This window comes from Oryctolagus cuniculus, chromosome 7 (assembly GCF_964237555.1).
Source record: "Oryctolagus cuniculus chromosome 7, mOryCun1.1, whole genome shotgun sequence".
Classification (NCBI taxonomy): Eukaryota; Metazoa; Chordata; class Mammalia; order Lagomorpha; family Leporidae; genus Oryctolagus; species Oryctolagus cuniculus.
Window position 1 is genome coordinate 44,645,456 of NC_091438.1, and position 18,214 is coordinate 44,663,669.

Genomic DNA, 18,214 nt, shown 5'->3' on the forward strand with positions numbered 1-18,214 from the left:
GTTAAAAAGGATTGGGGGGCTGGCGTTAGGTGCCCGCAGCCCGCGAGGGTCTGGGGGACCCCGACCCCTGGGCGCGGCGCGGCTCTCTGCGGAGTCAGCCTGCCCCCTGGCGGCCGGCTGGAGTCACGGACGTACTCGCGCCCAGATCGGCCAACTCGCGTCCCACCCGGTGTTGCCCGAGGACCTCCCGTGCGTCCAGCCCCGGTGCGGAGGGCAGAGCGACGAGGACATGCGGTCCGCGCCTTTGAGGAGCTCCAGCGGGGCGACTTCCGGGCCAAGCGCCCGCGTCTCTGTTTTTTATCTGATTGCCCGCGATTAAAAACCAGCAGATGCATTTCTGACTTTTCTGAAAATGTTGAAAGCGTTGGCAGTGTGCAAGCAGGCGGCATGACCAGGCACCGGGAACAAACGTCCATCCGCTCCCTCCCATCACGGTTCCCACCGCCCGCGCTTCCCTCAGGTGCCTTACCTGAGGGCTGTAGTGGGAGTCGTGTGTTCTCAACCCTGCTCTAGGAGGTAAGGTAAGGCATGTAGAGTGACGGAGGACAGACACCGAAGAGGGCAGTGGGGGACAGATCCTGGACAGATCATGGCTTTGGGAAAGGGGAGGAGGCATCAGATACTGGGAAAGGAAGACTGTGTACAAATAACTGAGCTCTGGGTAACACTGACCCAAAATTGAAGAAGGAGGATTTTTTTTAAGATTTATTTATTTATTTGAAAGAGATACACAGAGAGATAAGGAGAGGCAGAGAGAGAGAGAGAGAGAGAGATCTCCCATCCGCTGGTTCACTCCCCAGATGGCTGATCTGAAGCCAGGAACCAGGAGCTTCTTCCGGGTCTCCCATGCTGCAGAGACCTAAGGACTTGGGCCATCTTCCACTGCTTTCTCAGGCCATAGCAGAGAGCTGGATCGGAAGTGGAGCAGCCAGGACTTGAACCTGCGTCTATATGGGATGCCGGCATGGCAGGTGGTGGCTTTACCCGCTATGCTACAGCGCTGGCCCCAAGAAGGAGGTTTTGGGAGATGACAGTTTGTTTGGTTTGTGTGTAAAAGATTTATTTATTTATTTGACAGAGCTACAGAGGGGCAGGTGTTGGGGTGCAGCAAGTAAAGCCATCGCGTGTGACACTGGCATCCCATAGGGACAGCAGTTCAAGTCCCGACTGCTCCACTTCAGATCCAGCTCCCTGCTATTGGCCTGGGAAAAGCAGTAGAAGCAGTGTTTGGGCCCCTGCCACCCACATGGGAGGCCTGGTTGAAGCTCTGGATCTCCTAGCCAATGCGACCATCTGGGGGAGTAAACCAGCTGATGGAAGACCTCTCTCTCTTTCTCTGTAACTGACTTTCTTTTTTCTTTCTTTCTTTTTTTTGACAGGCAGAGTGGATAGTGAGAGAGAGAGACAGAGAGAAAGGTCTTCCTTTTGCTGTTGGTTCACCCTCCAATGGCCGCCACGGCTGGCCCGCTGCGGCCGGCGCACCGTGCTGATCGGAAGAAGGAGCCAGGTGCTTCTCCTGGTCTCCCATGGCGAGCAGGGCCCAAGCACTTGGGTCATCCTCCACCGCACTCCTGGGCCACAGCAGAGAGCTGGCCTGGAAGAGGGGCAACCGGGGCAGAATCCGGCACCCCGACCGGGACTAGAACCCGGTGTGTCGGTTCTGCTAGGCAGAGGATTAGCCTATTGAGCCGTGACGCCGGCCATGTAACTGACTTTCAAATACATAATTAAATCTAAAAAAAAAAAAAAAAAAAAAAAGCAACTGATAGGTGTAACAGCAGATTAGTCTTGACTGAGGAGTGAGCATGAATTGGAAGAAAGCACAGAAGAATGTACCTAGAATGAAGTATGGCTATATGGCCATCAGCATGAGAGAGAGAGAGTAAGATACACAGAGGATACCAGGAGAAAGTCTAACTTTTTTTTTTTGGACAGGCAGAGTGGACAGTGAGAGAGAGAGACAGAGAGAAAGGTCTTCCTTTGCCGTTGGTTGGTTCACCCTCCAATGGCCGCCACGGCCGGCGCACCACGCTGATCCGATGGCAGGAGCCAGGTACTTATCCTGGTCTCCCATGTGGGTGCAGGGCCCAAGCACTTGGGCCATCCTCCACTGCCTTCCCGGGCCACAGCAGAGAGCTGGCCTGGAAGAGGGGCAACCGGGACAGAATCCGATGCCCCGACCGGGACTAGAACCCGGTGTGCCAGCGCCGCAAGGCAGAGGATTAGCCTAGTGAGCCGTGGCGCCGGCCGAGTCTAACTTCCTTAGGTAGAATCCAGGAAGGAGGGAAATAATAAAATCAATATTTGAAGAAGTAATAGCCAAGACATTTTTTGGGTAAAGATTTATTTATTTACTTGAAAGACAGATTTACGGAGAGATCTTCCATCTGCTGGTTCACTGCTCAAATGCCTACAACAATTGGGGCTAGGCCAGGCCAAAGCTGGGAGCCTGAAACTCCATTCATGTGAGTGGCAGGGCTCAAGTGCTTGAGTCATCTTCTGCTGTTTTTCCAGGCATGCTGGCAGGAAGCTGGATTGGAAGTGGAGCAGCCAAGATTTGAACTGGCACCCATATGTGATGCTGATATCATAGGCAGAGGCTTAATTCCCCTGTGTCACAATGCTGGACCCAACCAAGAAATTTTTAAAAATGCATCAAAAGGGACAGGTGTTGTGGTGTTGTGGGTTGGGTCGCTGTTTGGGCTGCCTGCAACCCATATCAGAGTGCCTGATTATGGAGTCCCACCTCTGCTTCCAATCCAGCTCCCTGCTAATGAGCCTGTAAGGCAGTGCATGATGGCCCGAGTACTTGGGTTCTTGTCACTCATGTGGGAGACTCTGATGAAGTTCCTGGTTCCCTAATTCTGCCTGGACTAGTCCCAGCTGTTGTAGAAGATCTCTGTCTGTCTCTCTCTCTCTTATTCTCTGTTGTTCTGCCTTTTAAATTAAATAAATAAATGGATCACAGACTTTTTTTTTTTTTTGAGTGGTAGAGCTACAGACAGAGGGAGAAACAGAGAGAAAGGTCTTCCATCTGCTGGTTCACTCCCCAAATGTCCACAACGGCTGGAGCTGGGATGACCCAAAGTAAGGAGCTGGGATCTTCTTCCAGATCTCCCAAATGGGTGCAGGGGCCCAAGTGCCACTGCTCCCAGGCCATAGCAGAGAGCTGGATCAGAACAGGAGCAGCTAGCTGGGACACCAACAGGCTACCATATGGGATGGCGGTGCTGCAGGCGGAGGCTTAGCCCACCACACCACAGCGCCAGCCCCTGGATCACAGAGGCTAAGTCATAGATTCAAGAAGTTCAACAAACCTCAAGCAAAAACAGAAACAAAGAAATCCAACACTGGACCCATCAGAGTGAAACTGCAGGAAATATGAATCAGAGAGAAAAATCTGGAAGCCTGGTTATGGCTCAGCAGGAGAAGCTTTTGCTCAGGCATCCCACACCAGAGTCCTGGCTGCTCCGCCTCTGATGCAGCGCCCTGTTACTGCGCCTGGGGAGGCAGCCGAGGGTGCCCCAAGCTTGGGCCCCTGCCACCTGTGCGGGAGATCCTGATGGAGTTCCTGGTTCCTGGCTTCCGCCTGGCCCAGTCCTGGCCACAGGAACCCACAGATGGAAGATCTGTCTCCCCGTCTCTCCCTCCTTCTCTCTCTCTCTAACTCTGCCTTTCCATTAAATACATCTTTAAAAAAATTCTGATCTAAAACCAGAGGCTCCGCATCCAGTGAAGTGAAGCCATTCAGACAAGCCGAAAGCAGGCGTGACTGAGCCGCCAGCAGAGCAGAGCGGGACTCTGAGGCAGTGTTACTCCTGCAGGAAGGTTGGAGACGCAGGAAGTATTGTGTATGTGTGTGTGTGTGGGGGGGGGGTATGAGCGAGCTCCCAGCTACACTTAGTCCTGGTGCGTGCCTTTCCACGTGTAGGAATATAGCCGGACGCAAATGGAGGTGAGCAGAGAGCAGGATTTATTTATTTTTTATTTGACAGGTAGAGTTACAGACAGTGAGAGAGAGAGAGACAGAGAGAAAGGTCTTCCTTCCATTGGTTCACCCCCCCCCCCAAATGGCCGCTAAGGCCGGCGCTGCGCCCATCCGAAGCCAGGAGCCAGGTGCTTCTTCCTGGTCTCCCATGCGGGTGCAGGGCCCAAGCACTTGGGCCATCCTCCACTGCCCTCCCGGGCCACAGCAGAGAGCTGGACTGGAAGAGGAGCAACTGGGACCAGAATTTGATGAGCATATGGAATGCAAGCGCCACAGGCAGAGGATTAACGGCGCTGGCCCCAAGAGAGCAAGATTTATTGAAAGGTGAAGGGATGGCACAGACACGGGTGCAGGCAGCCCACAAAGTTGGAGTTTTCCTTTTTTATGGGGCACAGTTCTATTAAAAAAAAGATTTTTTTTTTAGTAGGAGGTAAAATAGCAAGGTTTATTAGGGAAGGGACATCCGTAAGGATGGATGGGCACTTCTCCAGACAGAGCCTGAGAAGGTGCCCAGTCACTAGGACTGGAGGAGGGGGAGGATCGAGGTTATATGTTGAGTGGAGAGATTACACCTGGCCAGGCAGACGGGCGACTCAGCAGAGAGGCAGAGGGCTGAGCGCTAAAAAAAAAAAAAAAAAAAAAAAAAAAATTTAGTTATTTTAAAGTCAGAATTTCAGAGACAGAGCAAGAAAGAGAGGTCTTACATTTACTGGTTCACTCCCCAAATGGTCACAATGGCCAGGGCTGGGCCAGGCCAAAGCCAGAAGCCAGGTGTTTCCTCCAGGTTTCTCACGTGGGTGCAGAGGCCCAAGCACCTGGGCCATCCTCTGCTGCTTTCCCAGGCCACAGCAGAGAGCCGGATCGGAAGTGAAGACAGCACTGCAGAGGGCGGCTTAGCCTGCTGCACCACAGTGCCTGGGGAGCCGTCCCTTTCAGGGCAGGGTGTGGGGTGGGGCTGCAGCCCCGTGGTGAGCTTCAAGAAGGTGTCCTCGTGTCTGCTGCGTGATGGAAAGCGAGGCTTAGCTGCATGAGGGGGAGTAGGTGTGTTGAGCCCTCAGCAGTGTGGAGTCTGCCTGGGAGGTGATGGGATCGGGCGTGCGTGAGGCTAGGGTGTGGCAGCTCTCTGCTCCTTGCCGCTCACCAGCTACCTGCCTGCCCACATTGGGAGTGAAGAGCGTTAACAATGGGAAATCTAAATGACCATTAACTTAGTGAACACTACTGTTCCGTGGAATTGAAGATATAGTGGATCTACATTTCATACACACAGATGCCACAGCTACCCAAGAGATGGGTGCACCTGAGCACCCGGACTCTCACACAAGCAGCTTTATCCATAGTGGGGGCTGGGGACCGAGACCCCAGGCCGGGCCCCGTGAGACCCCCAGCCACATAGCCCAGGTTCCTGTCTTCCCATGTGTGAGGATACAACTGGGAGAAGGAGACAGAGGTGAGCAGAGAAGCAGGATTTATCCAAGGATGAAAGGATAGCACACACCCAGGCTTGGGTCCTCCTTTTAGGGCGTGGGAATGGTGCTCAGGGCCTGATGGAAGATCCAAAGGAGGGATCCTACCAATCCTGGGATGATCCCGCCTCACAGCTTCACTTGCCAGATGCACAGTATTTGCATTTAAATCGATGCCATCACTTGGGCTTTTTGTAACCTTTCCACGCCTCAGCGTTGGTTAATGTTGTTAATGTCCCCTCTCGCTCACTGCAAGTTCCTTCACTCTGCTTTGCCCTGGCCGGGAAAGCAGCCGCTCTGGTTCCTCTGATCAGGGTGCATCGTATGTATTCTCTTTTCGTCTGGCTTCTTTCGCTTGACACGGTCCGGGTTCCTCCATGTTTTTGCACTCGTCAGCGATCTGCTCTTGTTAGATTTTCGTAGCACTCCGTTGTGTACACATAGACCAATTTGTCATCCACTCTCCATGAATTCAGTACGGCCAACTCGCCGAGACACGTGTAAATACCTCTAGGTTGTTTCCAGTTCGGGCCTCACTTTTCTGGGGACCACCACAAGGGGCTGCAGGCCCCCCCCCCCCCCCCCCCCCAGTGAGTGAGAGGGGACGCCGAGGAGGAACAAACGTTAAGGAAATGCAAATACCGTGTGTCCGTGTGGCCGGTGAGGGTGAGGCGGGATCATGCCAGGATTTGCAGGAGCAAAAAACAGGAACAGGAGAAGACGGGACCCGCCACTTTCTTGACTCTCCTTCTCTGATTTGTCATTCCAAGACTTTGTCAATTTTCCTTCTAACACCTCAAAGCTTGTTTCTCCACCACAGTCCATACACTCCTTCCCTTCTAGGGAAGGTACCTTTTACACGATGGCGGTAGAGGCAGAAGATGCGTTTCAAAAGCAGCAAAGATTGGCGAGATGGTTTTAAAGGAGGGAGTACTGTAGCAGCATGTGGAACTGAGAAGCGAAAAACAAAGCCCTTAGCAGAGGATGGTTTCGATCCATCGACCTCTGGGTTATGGGCCCAGCACGCTTCCGCTGCGCCACTCTGCTACTGGACACCAACCTTCCCGCTATTATAAAAGGCAATTCACTTGTTCGTCGTTTTTAAAGTCTATCCAGCGCCACCTAGTGTTGGCTCAAAAAATTTGTAATTACTGTCACGCCTGTTCTTATTGGCCGGTTCCTGGCACGATAGCCGTTTTTTATTGGTCCATAAGCCCGGTTCTCCAAAGCAAACCAATAAGCATAAGCGACAGAGCAAGGCGGGAGCCAATCGCAGCGCGTTTTGTTGGGACACGCCGGCCAGACGCCTTTCCAGTTGTCTGCTTCTCTGAGGAAAGGGGCGGTTGGTGCGGCCTCCATTGTTCGGTGTTAAGGGCGCCATGAGGTAGGGGGACCGAGGTGCTGGAAAGATTGTGGGTATCCGACCGAGAATGTTGGGAAGGTGGGTCGAGAGGAGTCGGAGGACCGGGCAGGGCCGCGCCTCTGCGGCCGGCCGGAACCCCGCGAACTCCGGGGCCGGCAGCGCGGGGAGCCCGGCGGGTGGAGGTGGGAGCGCGGGCCCGGCGTGGGCTGGGGCCGGGGCGGGGAGGCGGCGGGCGCCCGCCTCCGCGAGGGCGTCGTGCTCAGGCCGCCGGGGGAGCTTCCCCGCGTGCGGCGCTGGTCCTGACGGCCCGCGTGTGACGCCCGGCATGTGCCCGGCCGGGGCGCTGAGCGCCGGCTTTGGGGGCTGGCGTGCCCCCGGGTTATAGGGTCTTTCTCGCAGGGGCGCTGCGCGACGCTGTTACCTGGCGGATAAGTCGTCCGGCAGCAGGAGGTCACGAGCAGTGGGGGGCCGGGCGCCATTCGGGACGCGGGGTGGGAGGGGGCGGCGGCGGGCGGCCGGCGGGAAGCGAGGCCGGGCCGCGGCGGCTCCCAGGCAGTAACGTCTGTGCATTTCCAGGGGTGACAGAGGCCGTGGTCGCGGTGGGCGCTTCGGCTCCAGAGGCGGCCCGGGCGGAGGGTGAGTGCCAGTTTTCCTTGCTAGTTTGGGGCACCTAAGAGGAGGTTGGCGGGGTCTGAGGGTGTTTTTGTGCGAGCCGGCTGCGGGGTCACACCCTGCTTCTGCTGCGGGCCTTGCTCAGAAGCCCACTCGGCCCTCCGCAAGCTGTGCGTCTGTGTTTTCCAAATTGCTGGTGCATCGTGTACATCTTGCTTGATTGCTGTGTGCTGAATAATTTGAGCTGTTTGTCTTGTTGCAGGTTCAGGCCCTTTGTGCCGCATATCCCATTTGATTTCTATTTGGTAAGTGCTTTGGGTTGGTGAACGGGTCCTGACCCCTGGTCACCAGCAGATGGAGAAGTGGTGGAGGCCAACAGCCCCCTGACATGGTGGTCGCAGTAGGAGAAGGGATTTGGGAACGGCCTTGGGGTTGTGTGTTAGCATACTTGGCAATAACCTGATTATAATCTTTGAACAACTCATTGCATCTCTGGCTTATTTGTTAATATAAAGGTAGTAAGAACATAAATTATGGCTGTTCTTCTGGGTCCTTGTTGGAAGGTTTTTTCAAAAGATTTATTTATTTGAAAAGCACAGTGTCAGAGAAATAAATATCTTGCATCCACTGTTTCATTCATCAAATGGCCACGATAGCCAGGGCTGGGTCAGGCTGGAGCCAAGAGCCAGGAATTGCATCCTGGTCTCTCACATGGGTGACAAGGGCCCAGGAACTTGGGACATCATCCACTGCGTTCCCAAGATCATTAGCAGGCAGCTGGATTGGAAGTGGAGCAGCCGGGACTCTGTTATCAGAAGCCAGTGGCAGCTTAACCCACTGCACCGCAAGTGTTGCAGAATTTTCTGTGTTCAAGTTTTTCTGTTGCACTAATAGAGGAATAAAACCAGTCTCTCCTGTATGTTGTTGGTGGTCAATGGTTTATACTTGTTTGTTGGTGATTTAGTGTGAAATGGCTTTCCCCCGGGTCAAGCCGGCCCCTGATGAGACTTCCTTCAGTGAAGCTTTGCTGAAGAGGAATCAGGACCTTGCTCCCAATTCTGCCGAACAGGTGTGTGCTCGTGGCTCCCTTTCTGAGCTTTCTCCACAGAAGGGAAGTGGAGAGTAAGAATAGGTTCCCTGAGCCTGAGGCCCACCAAAGCTTGCATTCTTGTCTCACTGTGGTTGGAGATGGGGAGCGAGGTGAGCGTCTTAAACACATGGCATAGACATTTGTATTTTCACTGGGGAATCTGTCTGTGGCAAGTTCAAGACCAGAAGCACTGAGTTGTTTTTAGAACCTTCTGTTGATGGCTGGCAGCTTCCACAGAAGGGATCAGGAGAAAATATCCAAACTCAGAGCAATTGCTTACAACTTTTCATTTTGGGATTTTACTGTTTTTCAGGCTTCTATCCTTTCTCTGGTGACAAAAATAAACAATGTGATTGACAATTTGATTGTGGCTCCGGGGACATTTGAAGTGGTGAGTTTCTGATGACAGCCCCAGGAAAGGGCGGCCTTGGTGATGTGCAGATTTCCTTGGCTCCTGTCTCTTAGTTTTTCAGTTGCCTGAACCTGGACAGTACAGTGGGATTCCTTTCTTTGTTAATACTGATCCTGGGGATACGGTTTGTGTTGATACCAGCCGGCCATGACGGGCCAGGCTTTCATGTGGTTTCTTGGGGTAGGATTTTACCTTTGCTACTTCCAAGTCTGAGTAATAGGAAGCTGTTACCTATCACAGAGTTCTGAGAGCATCGAGGCATCTGAAATTTTTTTTCCTGAAATCTCTTTCCCAACAGCAAATTGAAGAAGTCCGGCAGGTAGGATCTTACAAAAAGGGAACAATGACTACAGGACACAATGTGGCTGACCTGGTGGTGATACTCAAGATCCTGCCGACGTGTGAGTGTCTGTCTTGTGACAGTGGGAACGGAATGTGGCAGGTTCTATGGCTTGAGGCCTAGGCTCTTTAAAGCTCAGCTTTCTTGTGAGAAAAGATTCTTTTTACAACATGACAAAGGAGAAACTGGAGTGAGTGAAAGAATGTATGGCCGGTTCTATAAGGCAGTATTTCTCAACTGGAGGCAGCCTGGGGAGGGGAGGCAAAAGAATGAGCCCATCCAGAATGTTATCTTTGCCCCCGATCTGAAAACCCAGTCCATAAAATAGAAGGATCCTGTTCCCTAAGCCTTCAGTTTCTGGTCAGGCCTTAGCTGCCCCTCGTTAAAGTATTTATTATCTGAATGTAGGGCAGAAATGAGAGTGTAAAACATCTTGCAGATACGGAGAAAGCATACATGATAACGAGATTATTACAGCACCTGTCTCCCTTTTTCTCACTCTAGTGGAAGCTGTTGCTGCCCTGGGGAACAAAGTCGTGGAAAGCCTGAGAGCACAGGATCCTTCGGAAGGTGGGCGTTTGTTCGTGAGTGTGTTGAGTGCTTGAACGGGTCCCGGTCCTGTAATCACATCCACACTTCAGACAAAGTCCGGTCAGGTTAGATGGGAGAGGAAATGCGGAATTTTACACTCTAGAAGTTTCTAACGGGGGCCTTAGGTATTCAGAATCCATTTGGTCTCCCTTCTGAATTTCTAGGCCAAATCCTCATTCTGGATTTGACTTTGGTTATTTAAGGGAAATGTGACAGTTAATGGCTTTTGATTTCTGTTTTAGTTTTGACCATGCTGACCAATGAAACTGGCTTTGAAATCAGTTCTTCGGATGCCACGGTGAAGATTCTCATTACAACAGTGCCGCCTAATCTCCGAAAACTGGACCCAGAACTCCACTGTTAGTTTTTTTTCCCTCTATTGCTGGGGGACTTGGGGGAGAAATTCAAAATAGTATTGTGGGTATTACTTAGCTTGTTGCTATTCCACCTGAGAGCTGAAGGACTCGCTGAATTTTGCTCTCCTTGTGTAATCTGGAAATAGTTTTGCCAGCTTGCTAGTAACATTTTCAAAGACAGGATGGCCAATAGTTGGAAGAATTAACAAGGACTGAGGAAATACTGAGGGAGGGTGATAGGCTTTTTATATTTTATTTATTTATCTGAGGCGGGAGAAACAACTTGCATCCACTAAATCATTCCCCAGATGTCCCCAACAGCTGGGGCTGGGCCAAAGAACGGAGGAAATACTTACAGATTCTAAGAAATAGGTGGTAGACAGGCCTCCTATCCCCCTGGTTTAGTCCCCAGGTGCCCGCAGTAGCTGGGGCTGATCCAGGCCGGAGGTAGGAGCCTGGACCTCAGTTGACGTCTCCCATGTGGGTGGCAGGGACCTAGCTACTAGAGCTGTCACCACTGCCTGCAGGGTACACATTAGCAAAAAGTTGGCATGGGGTGCAGTCCCAGCTCTGCACCCCAAGCAACCAGTAAGGGATGTGGGCATCTAAGCAGTGTCTTGACTGCTGGGTCAGTTGCCCACCCAGCGTAGGCTTTTGGAGAAAGTCACATCTTGCATCCTAGATTGTGGCTGGGGGCAGTTTTAAAGAAACAAAGCCCAGGTAGCCTGCCTTGCATCCGGGCTGTTGGTCTGTGGTCGTGGGCCTGAACTGCTTGGTAACAGGAGTGATTCCTCTTGGCTGTCATTCTTTCTTCTAGTGGATATCAAGGTGTTGCAGAGTGCCTTAGCAGCCATCCGACACGCCCGCTGGTTTGAGGAAAATGCCTCTCAGTCCACGTGAGTCCCTCTCCGGCCATTTGGATTAAAATAACCTAATTGGCAGTGAGTAGCAAGATTAGGAGAAAGAATATATAGTTCTTATATAGTTCTAGAAATGGCACAGTGAGCTTCAACTTTCTCAGGTGTAGAAATACATGAGTGTACTACTTCAATCCTTGAGTTACACCTTAATTTTATTTTTAGAGTTAAAGTTCTCATCAGACTGCTGAAGGACTTGAGGATTCGTTTTCCCGGCTTTGAGCCCCTCACACCCTGGATCCTTGATCTGCTTGTAAGTACAGAAGGCAACTGCAGTTCCTGGTCATCCCTATTTAACAGCTATTCCCAGGCAGGCCTATCAGAATCTGAAATTAGGTGAAGAATAAAACACTGTGGTAGACAAATAATCCAGAGTTTATTCATGGGGTTTCCAGAGTCTTAAGTGAATAGTTACGGGGTTACAGTGCCTCTTTGTCTTTTCATTACTGCTATCCATTATTTTGACAGTAGAGGGAAATGATTGAATAGTCCCTTCAGAATTTCTTCTGAACGTGAGAATTTGGGGAGACCTTAGTGATCAGTTTCCTCAGGATCTGAAGTTCTGCTTTGGTGCCTCACTCACCAGCTTTATCATTTTCTAGGGGCACTACGCTGTGATGAACAACCCCACGAGACAGCCTCTGGCCCTGAACGTGGCATACAGGTACCGCGTGCTGCTCTGGGGTGTCTTTGGGGCGGCCGTTGTTTGTGAGCAGCGTTGTATGAACGCCTCCCTGTGTTCCAGGCGCTGCCTGCAGATTCTGGCTGCAGGACTATTCCTTCCGGGTTCTGTGGGTATCACTGACCCCTGTGAGAGTGGCAACTTCAGAGTGCACACAGTCATGACCCTGGAGCAGCAGGTACCAGGGGAGCTCCTGACACGGGCCCTCAGCTCCACTCTAGCATGCTTATAGTCGGAAGGCAGAGGGAATTATGGGATCTTTGGGGACTCGGAAAGACTGGTCCTGAGATGAAATGTCTTCATCTCTGTTTTCATGAGGATGCTGGTTTTCCTTTCTAAGTTACCCTCACCTTGCTCTCCTCCTTCAGGACATGGTGTGCTACACAGCTCAGACTCTGGTGCGAATCCTCTCACACGGGGGCTTTAGGAAGATCCTCGGCCAGGAGGGGGATGCCAGCTGTAAGTGACTGCTGCTGGGCCGGGGTTTCTTGTACTCTGGTTACAGAGATGCTACTACTCGGATTTCTAGATATCCACCGACTAAGGGGGCTTTTTCTCTTCTAGATCTTGCTTCTGAAATATCTACCTGGGACGGAGTGATAGTGACTCCTTCAGAAAAGGCTTATGAGAAGCCACCAGAGAAGAAGGAAGGCGAGGAAGAGGAGGAGAACACCGAAGAACCACCTCAAGGAGAGGAAGAGGAAAGCATGGAGACTCAGGAGTGACCTCCCTCCTACCCAGCAGGAAGACTGGAGCCTCTGCCAGCCGCAGTGGGGCTCCATCGTGGGGTTTCTGTGGGATAGGGGAGCCGGCCTGAAGAAGGAAATGCCATTCCACTAGGGTTTATATTGGCTTAGCAGGCAGAAGTGTCCCGTTAATGACCTGTGCTGTTCATCCGTAGTAAAGCAGGATACCAAATTTCTTCCTAGTACTTAACTCCTGAAGCCCCTGTGAACCAGTACCTTTGTTGAAATGTTGTGAACTGTTAGTGTCTGGGAGTTTTTTTTCTAAGAAAAACCATTAAAGTACTTCCTAGTAGGGCTCTTGGTCTTATTTTATCCTTGGCGTGTAACAACCTGTTTGCTTCCTTTTAGGTTTTAAAATACAGACCTCTGAAACCTTTTCATATACTAGAGTAAACTAGAGTACTCATTAAGCATTTATTGAATTAAATGGTTCTAGCAACACTGCTAGCGTTTTCAAGCCAGTGCAGGAGGAGAGGGTGGAGTCATTGTTCGCCTTGCCTTTGCCCTGTCCTCCCAGCCCTCAGTGTAAACAGGGAAGCAAGCAGTCACGGGGAGGGGACGTGCTGCCCGGGCTTGATAACCTCGGATGCCCACTCTGCCCACCGAGGCCTGAACAGTGGGCCTCCAGTATGGAGAGGCCTCAGCTGATAACTGATTTGCATCCTTTGGGCACCTGAGTCCCACGGTATGCAGGTTTCCTGGGGCCCCTGCACAGGTGGGTAAGCCTAAGTGCAGAGCTGCCATCTCCCAGAATCCGCTCTTGTCTTCGAGCAAGGCAGCTGGAAGACAGTCCTTGTGCTATTGCCTGAAGCCTGGGTCTGCGGTTACTTGCTTGGAGAGCCAGGGGGGTAGACTCCAGAATCCAGCATGGCCCTCCTGCGGGCTGTCTCCTTGGCGACGCTGTGGTTCAGCCGCCTCAGCCGCTCCTGGGAGACAAGGAAGATTGGGATCAGAATTCCTGTGAGGGCTTTAAAGCTGAGCCCGCTAGGTGCTGAGAAATGTCGGTCCATCTCGGGTCTTATACATTAAAATGACAGCAACTGGATGCTGAGAAAGAACAGTGAGTTTAATACGGTTGACACTGAGCAGCTAGCTCCCTGTCCCCAAGGATTTTAGAAATTCGGGATTTCCAATGTGTTGACTCAAAGCAGTGAAAGGGAACAGCCGAGGCAGGGAGCTCCTACCTGGGCATTCTGTATAATGTTGTTGACCAAGACCACCCGGCGCCGCGCATTAAGTAGCTTCTTGACATAGGGGTCGAGATCCAGGGCCACCTTCTGGTCCTCGTTGATCCGGCACAGCTCTGGGGATAGAAGCAACATCTAATGGCTCATCTCCTGTTCTCGGGGAAAGCAGGCTAGTTAGCAACAGGAGGGGAAACACCCACCGCGTGGGCTGCAGCCAGACTCGGGGCACCCCCGATGTCCTGGAAGCAGGGGACAGAAACCCAGCCCACAGGTTAGCAACACAGAGTCAGGAAAGTGAGCTGGAGGCAGGCCTTAGGATGTAGGAGGGTGCGCGCTCACCTGTAGCTAGGTTGTCAATCTGCTCCCGGAGCTCTACCTGGCTCTCTCTGCAAGAGATGCAAAGCGCACAGGTAGTGGGGATCCCCGACACCAGTTTCTACACGTATCTCCAAAGCACTGAGAAGCCAGGCTCAACTCATCCTCTCACCCGCCTCCGCCAACCTGCGGCTTCGCGCTGGCTCTCCCCTGCCTCAAAAGCAGCTTTCCAGATTTACCGTCGGTCCCAGCTACAACCCAGCTCGTCGCCACCCTTTCTTGGCCTCGCCCCCAACCTTCCCTCTCGGCCACCTGACCGCGTGAACGTGAGAGTCGAGCTGCTGCACAGCGGGTCGCAGGAACTCGAGGAGTCCCTCGGCGAAGAGGTCGCGGCCTGAAGGCCCCGCAACCGGGGTCCCTGCCCCGGACACAGCCGCGGAGCCAGCCGCAGCCATCACGACCTGTCTCCGCGCCCGGAACCTGCCGCGAGGGCCGCCGGGAGCTGCGGCCGTCCCGACGTGCGTCGCGAGGGGGCGCCCGGGAAATGGCGTCTCCGGCGCTGGCGCTGGGCTTTATGGGAAATGGAGTCTCCCGAGTGAGCAGGGCGTGGAAAAGGGCCCAGCCCCAGAGCCCCCTGGGAGTTGCAGCTCTCAGTAGGCCTTGAATTGGAGAGTTTTGAACGTTTTAAACACTGCATGTGTTTTCACTTTTCAATTTCTTTTATTTATTTATTTACTTGAAAGAGTTACACAGAGAGAAGGAGAGGCAGAGAAAGAGAGAGAGAGAGAGAGAGAGAGAGAGAGAAAGAGTCTTCCATCCGCTGGTCCACTCCCCAGTTGGCTGCAACGGCCGGAGCTGCGCTGATCCAAAGCCAGGAGCCAGGAGCTTCCTCCAGATCTCCCACGCACGTGCAGGGGTCCAAGGACTTGGGCCATCTTCTACTATCCCAGGCCATAGCAGAGAGCTGGATTGGAAGTGGAGCAGCTGGGACTCGAACTGGCGCTACTCGCTACGCCACAGTGCCGGCCCCGCTTTTCATTTTTTCTTACCTGAAAAGCGTTCTCCAGAAAGTGCACATGAACCCAGTGATTAAGGTTCGCCCAGCAGGTACCACAATAGAGTTCAATTCCTGGCTCCGGTTCCTTAATCTCATTTCCCACTGATGCCCTGGGAGGCAGTGATGACACTGCAGTCGGGTCCCTGACACCCATATGGGAGGCCTGCATTGTGTCACTCATGCTAGCTTCAGCCCTGGCAGTTGTATGCATTTGGATAGTGAACCATCCAATGGGAGTACTCTCACCTCTCTCTTTCTTGAAAATAAAAGTCCTTAATTTTATTTTTATTTTTGGAGTATTTAATTTTTGACATAAGGATAGCTGGGACTCAATGCTGGTTTCCCATAGTGGGTGGCAGTGACTCAAGTATTTGGGTGCATGTTAGCAGGAAGCTGGAGTCAGGACTCAAATCCAGGTATTCCAATATGGGGTGCAGGTGTCCCAAGTGGTATTTTAACCACTGCACCAAATGCCCACCCTTGGTTTCCTTTGTAATGACTTTCCAGAGAGTTTGTAACTGTCCCTTACATTCTAGCGTTTGCAGTTTCCCACAATGCCCTAAGACATGTGGAAAGATACATGGGCAGCCATGTTCCTAGAGGGCAGGCAGAGAGATCCAGTTACATGGGTACCAGAATATTCTATTTTTCTTTTGTTATATGTTTTTTAAAATTTTTATTTATTTTTAAAAAATATTTCTTTTATTTGAGAGGTAGATTTACAGTGTGAGGGCGAGACAAGGAGAGAGGTCTTCCATCTGATGGTTCACTCCCCAGATGGCTGCAATGACTGGAGCTGCGCCAATCTGAAGCTAGGAGCCAGGAGATTCCCCCAAGTCTACCCACAGGGGTGCTGGGGCCCAGGGGCTTGGGCCATCTTCTACTGCTTTCCCAGACCATAACAGAGAGTTGGATAGGAAGTGGAGCAGTCAGGATTCAAACCGACACCCATATGGGATGCTGGCGCTGCAGGCAGAGGATTAAGCTACTGTGCCACAGCGCCAGCCCCAGAATATTCAGTTTTGAGCCTCGTCTTCAGGAATTAAGAAGGGCATGAGGATTTCTGGGAGAGAATGGCGGTCAGCAGCTGCAAACCTGAGACCCCAGCTGTGGTCACTTTAATGCTTTGCACACTTTTTGTTGTGTTGTTTCCTCTGGTGATTCGAGGCAACTTCCTCCGGGAGGACGCACAGTGCAGGGAGTAGCTGGGGCAGCCCCGGCTCGCCTCCCAGTAGGCCTTGGGAAGACAGCCTAGGGGAGGGGGCGGGTGACGGCCTCTGTCCTGCAGGGCTCGCCTGGGAAGGGAGCAGAGCAGCTGCTTGGGTCAGCAAAGGGCCTTGGAGGGAGGTAGAGCGCCCAGTGTCTGTACAAGTCCCCGAGTTGGGCCGCAGTCCTCTCACATGCCTCTTCGAAGTAAGGTTGCCAGACTTGGAAAACAGAAAAAACAGAACACCTGGGAAACCAGGTAAACTGATGCCCATATGGGATGTCGGTGCTGCAGGCAGAGGCTTAACATACTACACCACAGCGCCAGCCCCATAACCATTTTAAAGAGTGTTATTTTCAGTTTATAATGGATTTATGAGGGTGTAACACTATCGTAAGTCTAGCACCATCTGCACTCCAGTTTGGGCCTCAGTTCACCATCTCACAATATTTCATTCCCCTTGACTTCAACTCAAAAATCTCTAGGCCAGACCCTCCGCCTAAGCCACTTCCAATGTGATTAATATTCTTACTCCTTCCTGTATCTCCATTGGGAAAACTCCCTTGTACTTTCTGCATTACTCCTAGTCTGTGGGCTACCTGCCTCCATATTCCTCCAGCAGTCTCAGCCCACTGATTCCCTTTCCACTCACCCAAGGAGGGGTAATGCCCCCCAGTGAGACCTGGGAATTCTGCCCGCCACGGCCACTATGCTTGAGCTGTGACCTCCTCCAGCTGTTTGCCACTAGCAGACGGGAACAGGCAAACACCTGAGAGGCTGGTGGTCAGGACACCTGCTGACCTGGCTGTGCCCACATTGCCAACCCCCACCCCGGCCATAGCCCTGGAGCAGCTGGTTTCCTTCGGGTGCTGTTGGAATTCCAGTGCCTGCGAGTCTGTTACAGACGTCAGGTCTGTCCCCATCTCCTGGAAGCTCTGGCTCTGCCCTCCTAGGCCCTCTTTTTAATTTGGAAGAATTTCGTTTTACTGGAAGGCAGAAATAGAGATCTTCCTTTGAATGGTTTAATCTCCAAATGTCTGCAATGGCCTGGGCTGGGCCAGGCCAAAGCCAGGAGCTCCATCTAGGTCTCCCTCGTGGGTGACAGGGGGCCCAAACACTTGAGCCATCACTTACTACCTCCCAGGGTGCACATTAGCAGGAAGCTGGAGAGCCAGAACTTGAACCAGGCACTCCAATATGGTAAGTGGACGTCCCAAGTAGTGACTTAAGCTGCTGTGTCAAACACCTGCCCCTAGACTTTAAGGATCCTATACCTATACTGCTGTCCCCACCCTCATGACCATCCATCCTTTTCTCCTTGTCCCTGGACTGTGTGTTCAGGGACCCAGCACTCCCAGTTGGGTTTCCAGCCAGGGTGTGGTACACGTTGGAGAGCCACTAAAGCAAGTTCAAGAGCCTCCACTCCTTTCCCTACATGGTCCTGGTAGCCAACATGGTGAGACACTAGAAGGTGGTGTCTGGGAAAGGCCCAGGATCAAAACATTGTGTTGTGATAGTTTTTTGGTGCATGAGAAGGGAGACAGCGGGGCCTCAGAAGTCTCCAAAGCCCAGGAAAACAATGGGAGGTAGGGTTTGCTGTACACAGATGACTCCACAGAAGAGGCAGAAAGCAGGCCAGGCCCTCTGCCCAGGTTCCAACCCTTCCCTGGTCCCTGGGCCGGCGTGGGGGACTGATGCTCAGCCGCTGAGGGTGGGCATTAGCTGAACTGCCTGATGAGCTTTCAGGGAGCTGAGACGCTGGCACTCTTAGCACCTTTCAGTGCCAGGAGGTTACCCAGTACAGCACTCAAGGCCCCAGTCTCAGCTGTCTTCCTGTTAATGCACTCTGGGAGGCACTGCTGATGGCTCAATACATTTGGAGAAT

At 52.4% G+C, this 18,214-nt stretch overlaps 3 protein-coding genes and 1 non-coding gene across 6 annotated transcripts in view; 2 read left to right on the forward strand and 2 right to left on the reverse strand.

Moving 5' to 3' along the window:
• The window catches only part of S100A3 (S100 calcium binding protein A3), a 166,256-nt gene that overhangs the window by 56,877 nt on the left and 91,165 nt on the right, over positions 1-18,214 (forward strand). The window lies entirely within an intron of this gene.
• Positions 6,430-6,501, reverse strand: TRNAM-CAU (transfer RNA methionine (anticodon CAU)). The gene has a single exon. It is a non-coding gene; the product is annotated as a tRNA-Met (tRNA).
• ILF2 (interleukin enhancer binding factor 2) lies at positions 6,709-12,855 on the forward strand. 3 transcript variants are annotated; one of them, XM_070077692.1, is made up of 15 exons: positions 6,767-6,838; positions 7,217-7,267; positions 7,394-7,453; positions 7,692-7,734; positions 8,394-8,498; positions 8,833-8,910; positions 9,230-9,332; positions 9,776-9,841; positions 10,105-10,221; positions 11,036-11,114; positions 11,301-11,388; positions 11,738-11,799; positions 11,881-11,995; positions 12,186-12,276; positions 12,382-12,855. In XM_070077692.1, the coding sequence occupies exons 1-15, from the start codon at positions 6,834-6,836 to the stop codon at positions 12,540-12,542; spliced, it is 1,224 nt and encodes a 407-aa protein (XP_069933793.1). In that variant the 5' UTR covers positions 6,767-6,833; the 3' UTR covers positions 12,543-12,855. The 3 variants fall into 3 exon arrangements, with proteins under 3 accessions (XP_069933794.1, XP_017201352.2, XP_069933793.1); XM_070077693.1 differs by lacking the exon at positions 7,217-7,267 and having other exon boundaries at positions 6,709-6,838; XM_017345863.3 differs by lacking the exon at positions 7,217-7,267 and having other exon boundaries at positions 6,742-6,895.
• Positions 12,964-14,608, reverse strand: SNAPIN (SNAP associated protein). Its single transcript, XM_002715501.5, has 4 exons — positions 14,378-14,608; positions 14,090-14,136; positions 13,748-13,866; positions 12,964-13,489 (listed from the first exon to the last, which is right to left on the reverse strand). The coding sequence occupies exons 1-4, from the start codon at positions 14,518-14,520 to the stop codon at positions 13,388-13,390; spliced, it is 411 nt and encodes a 136-aa protein (XP_002715547.1). The 5' UTR covers positions 14,521-14,608; the 3' UTR covers positions 12,964-13,387.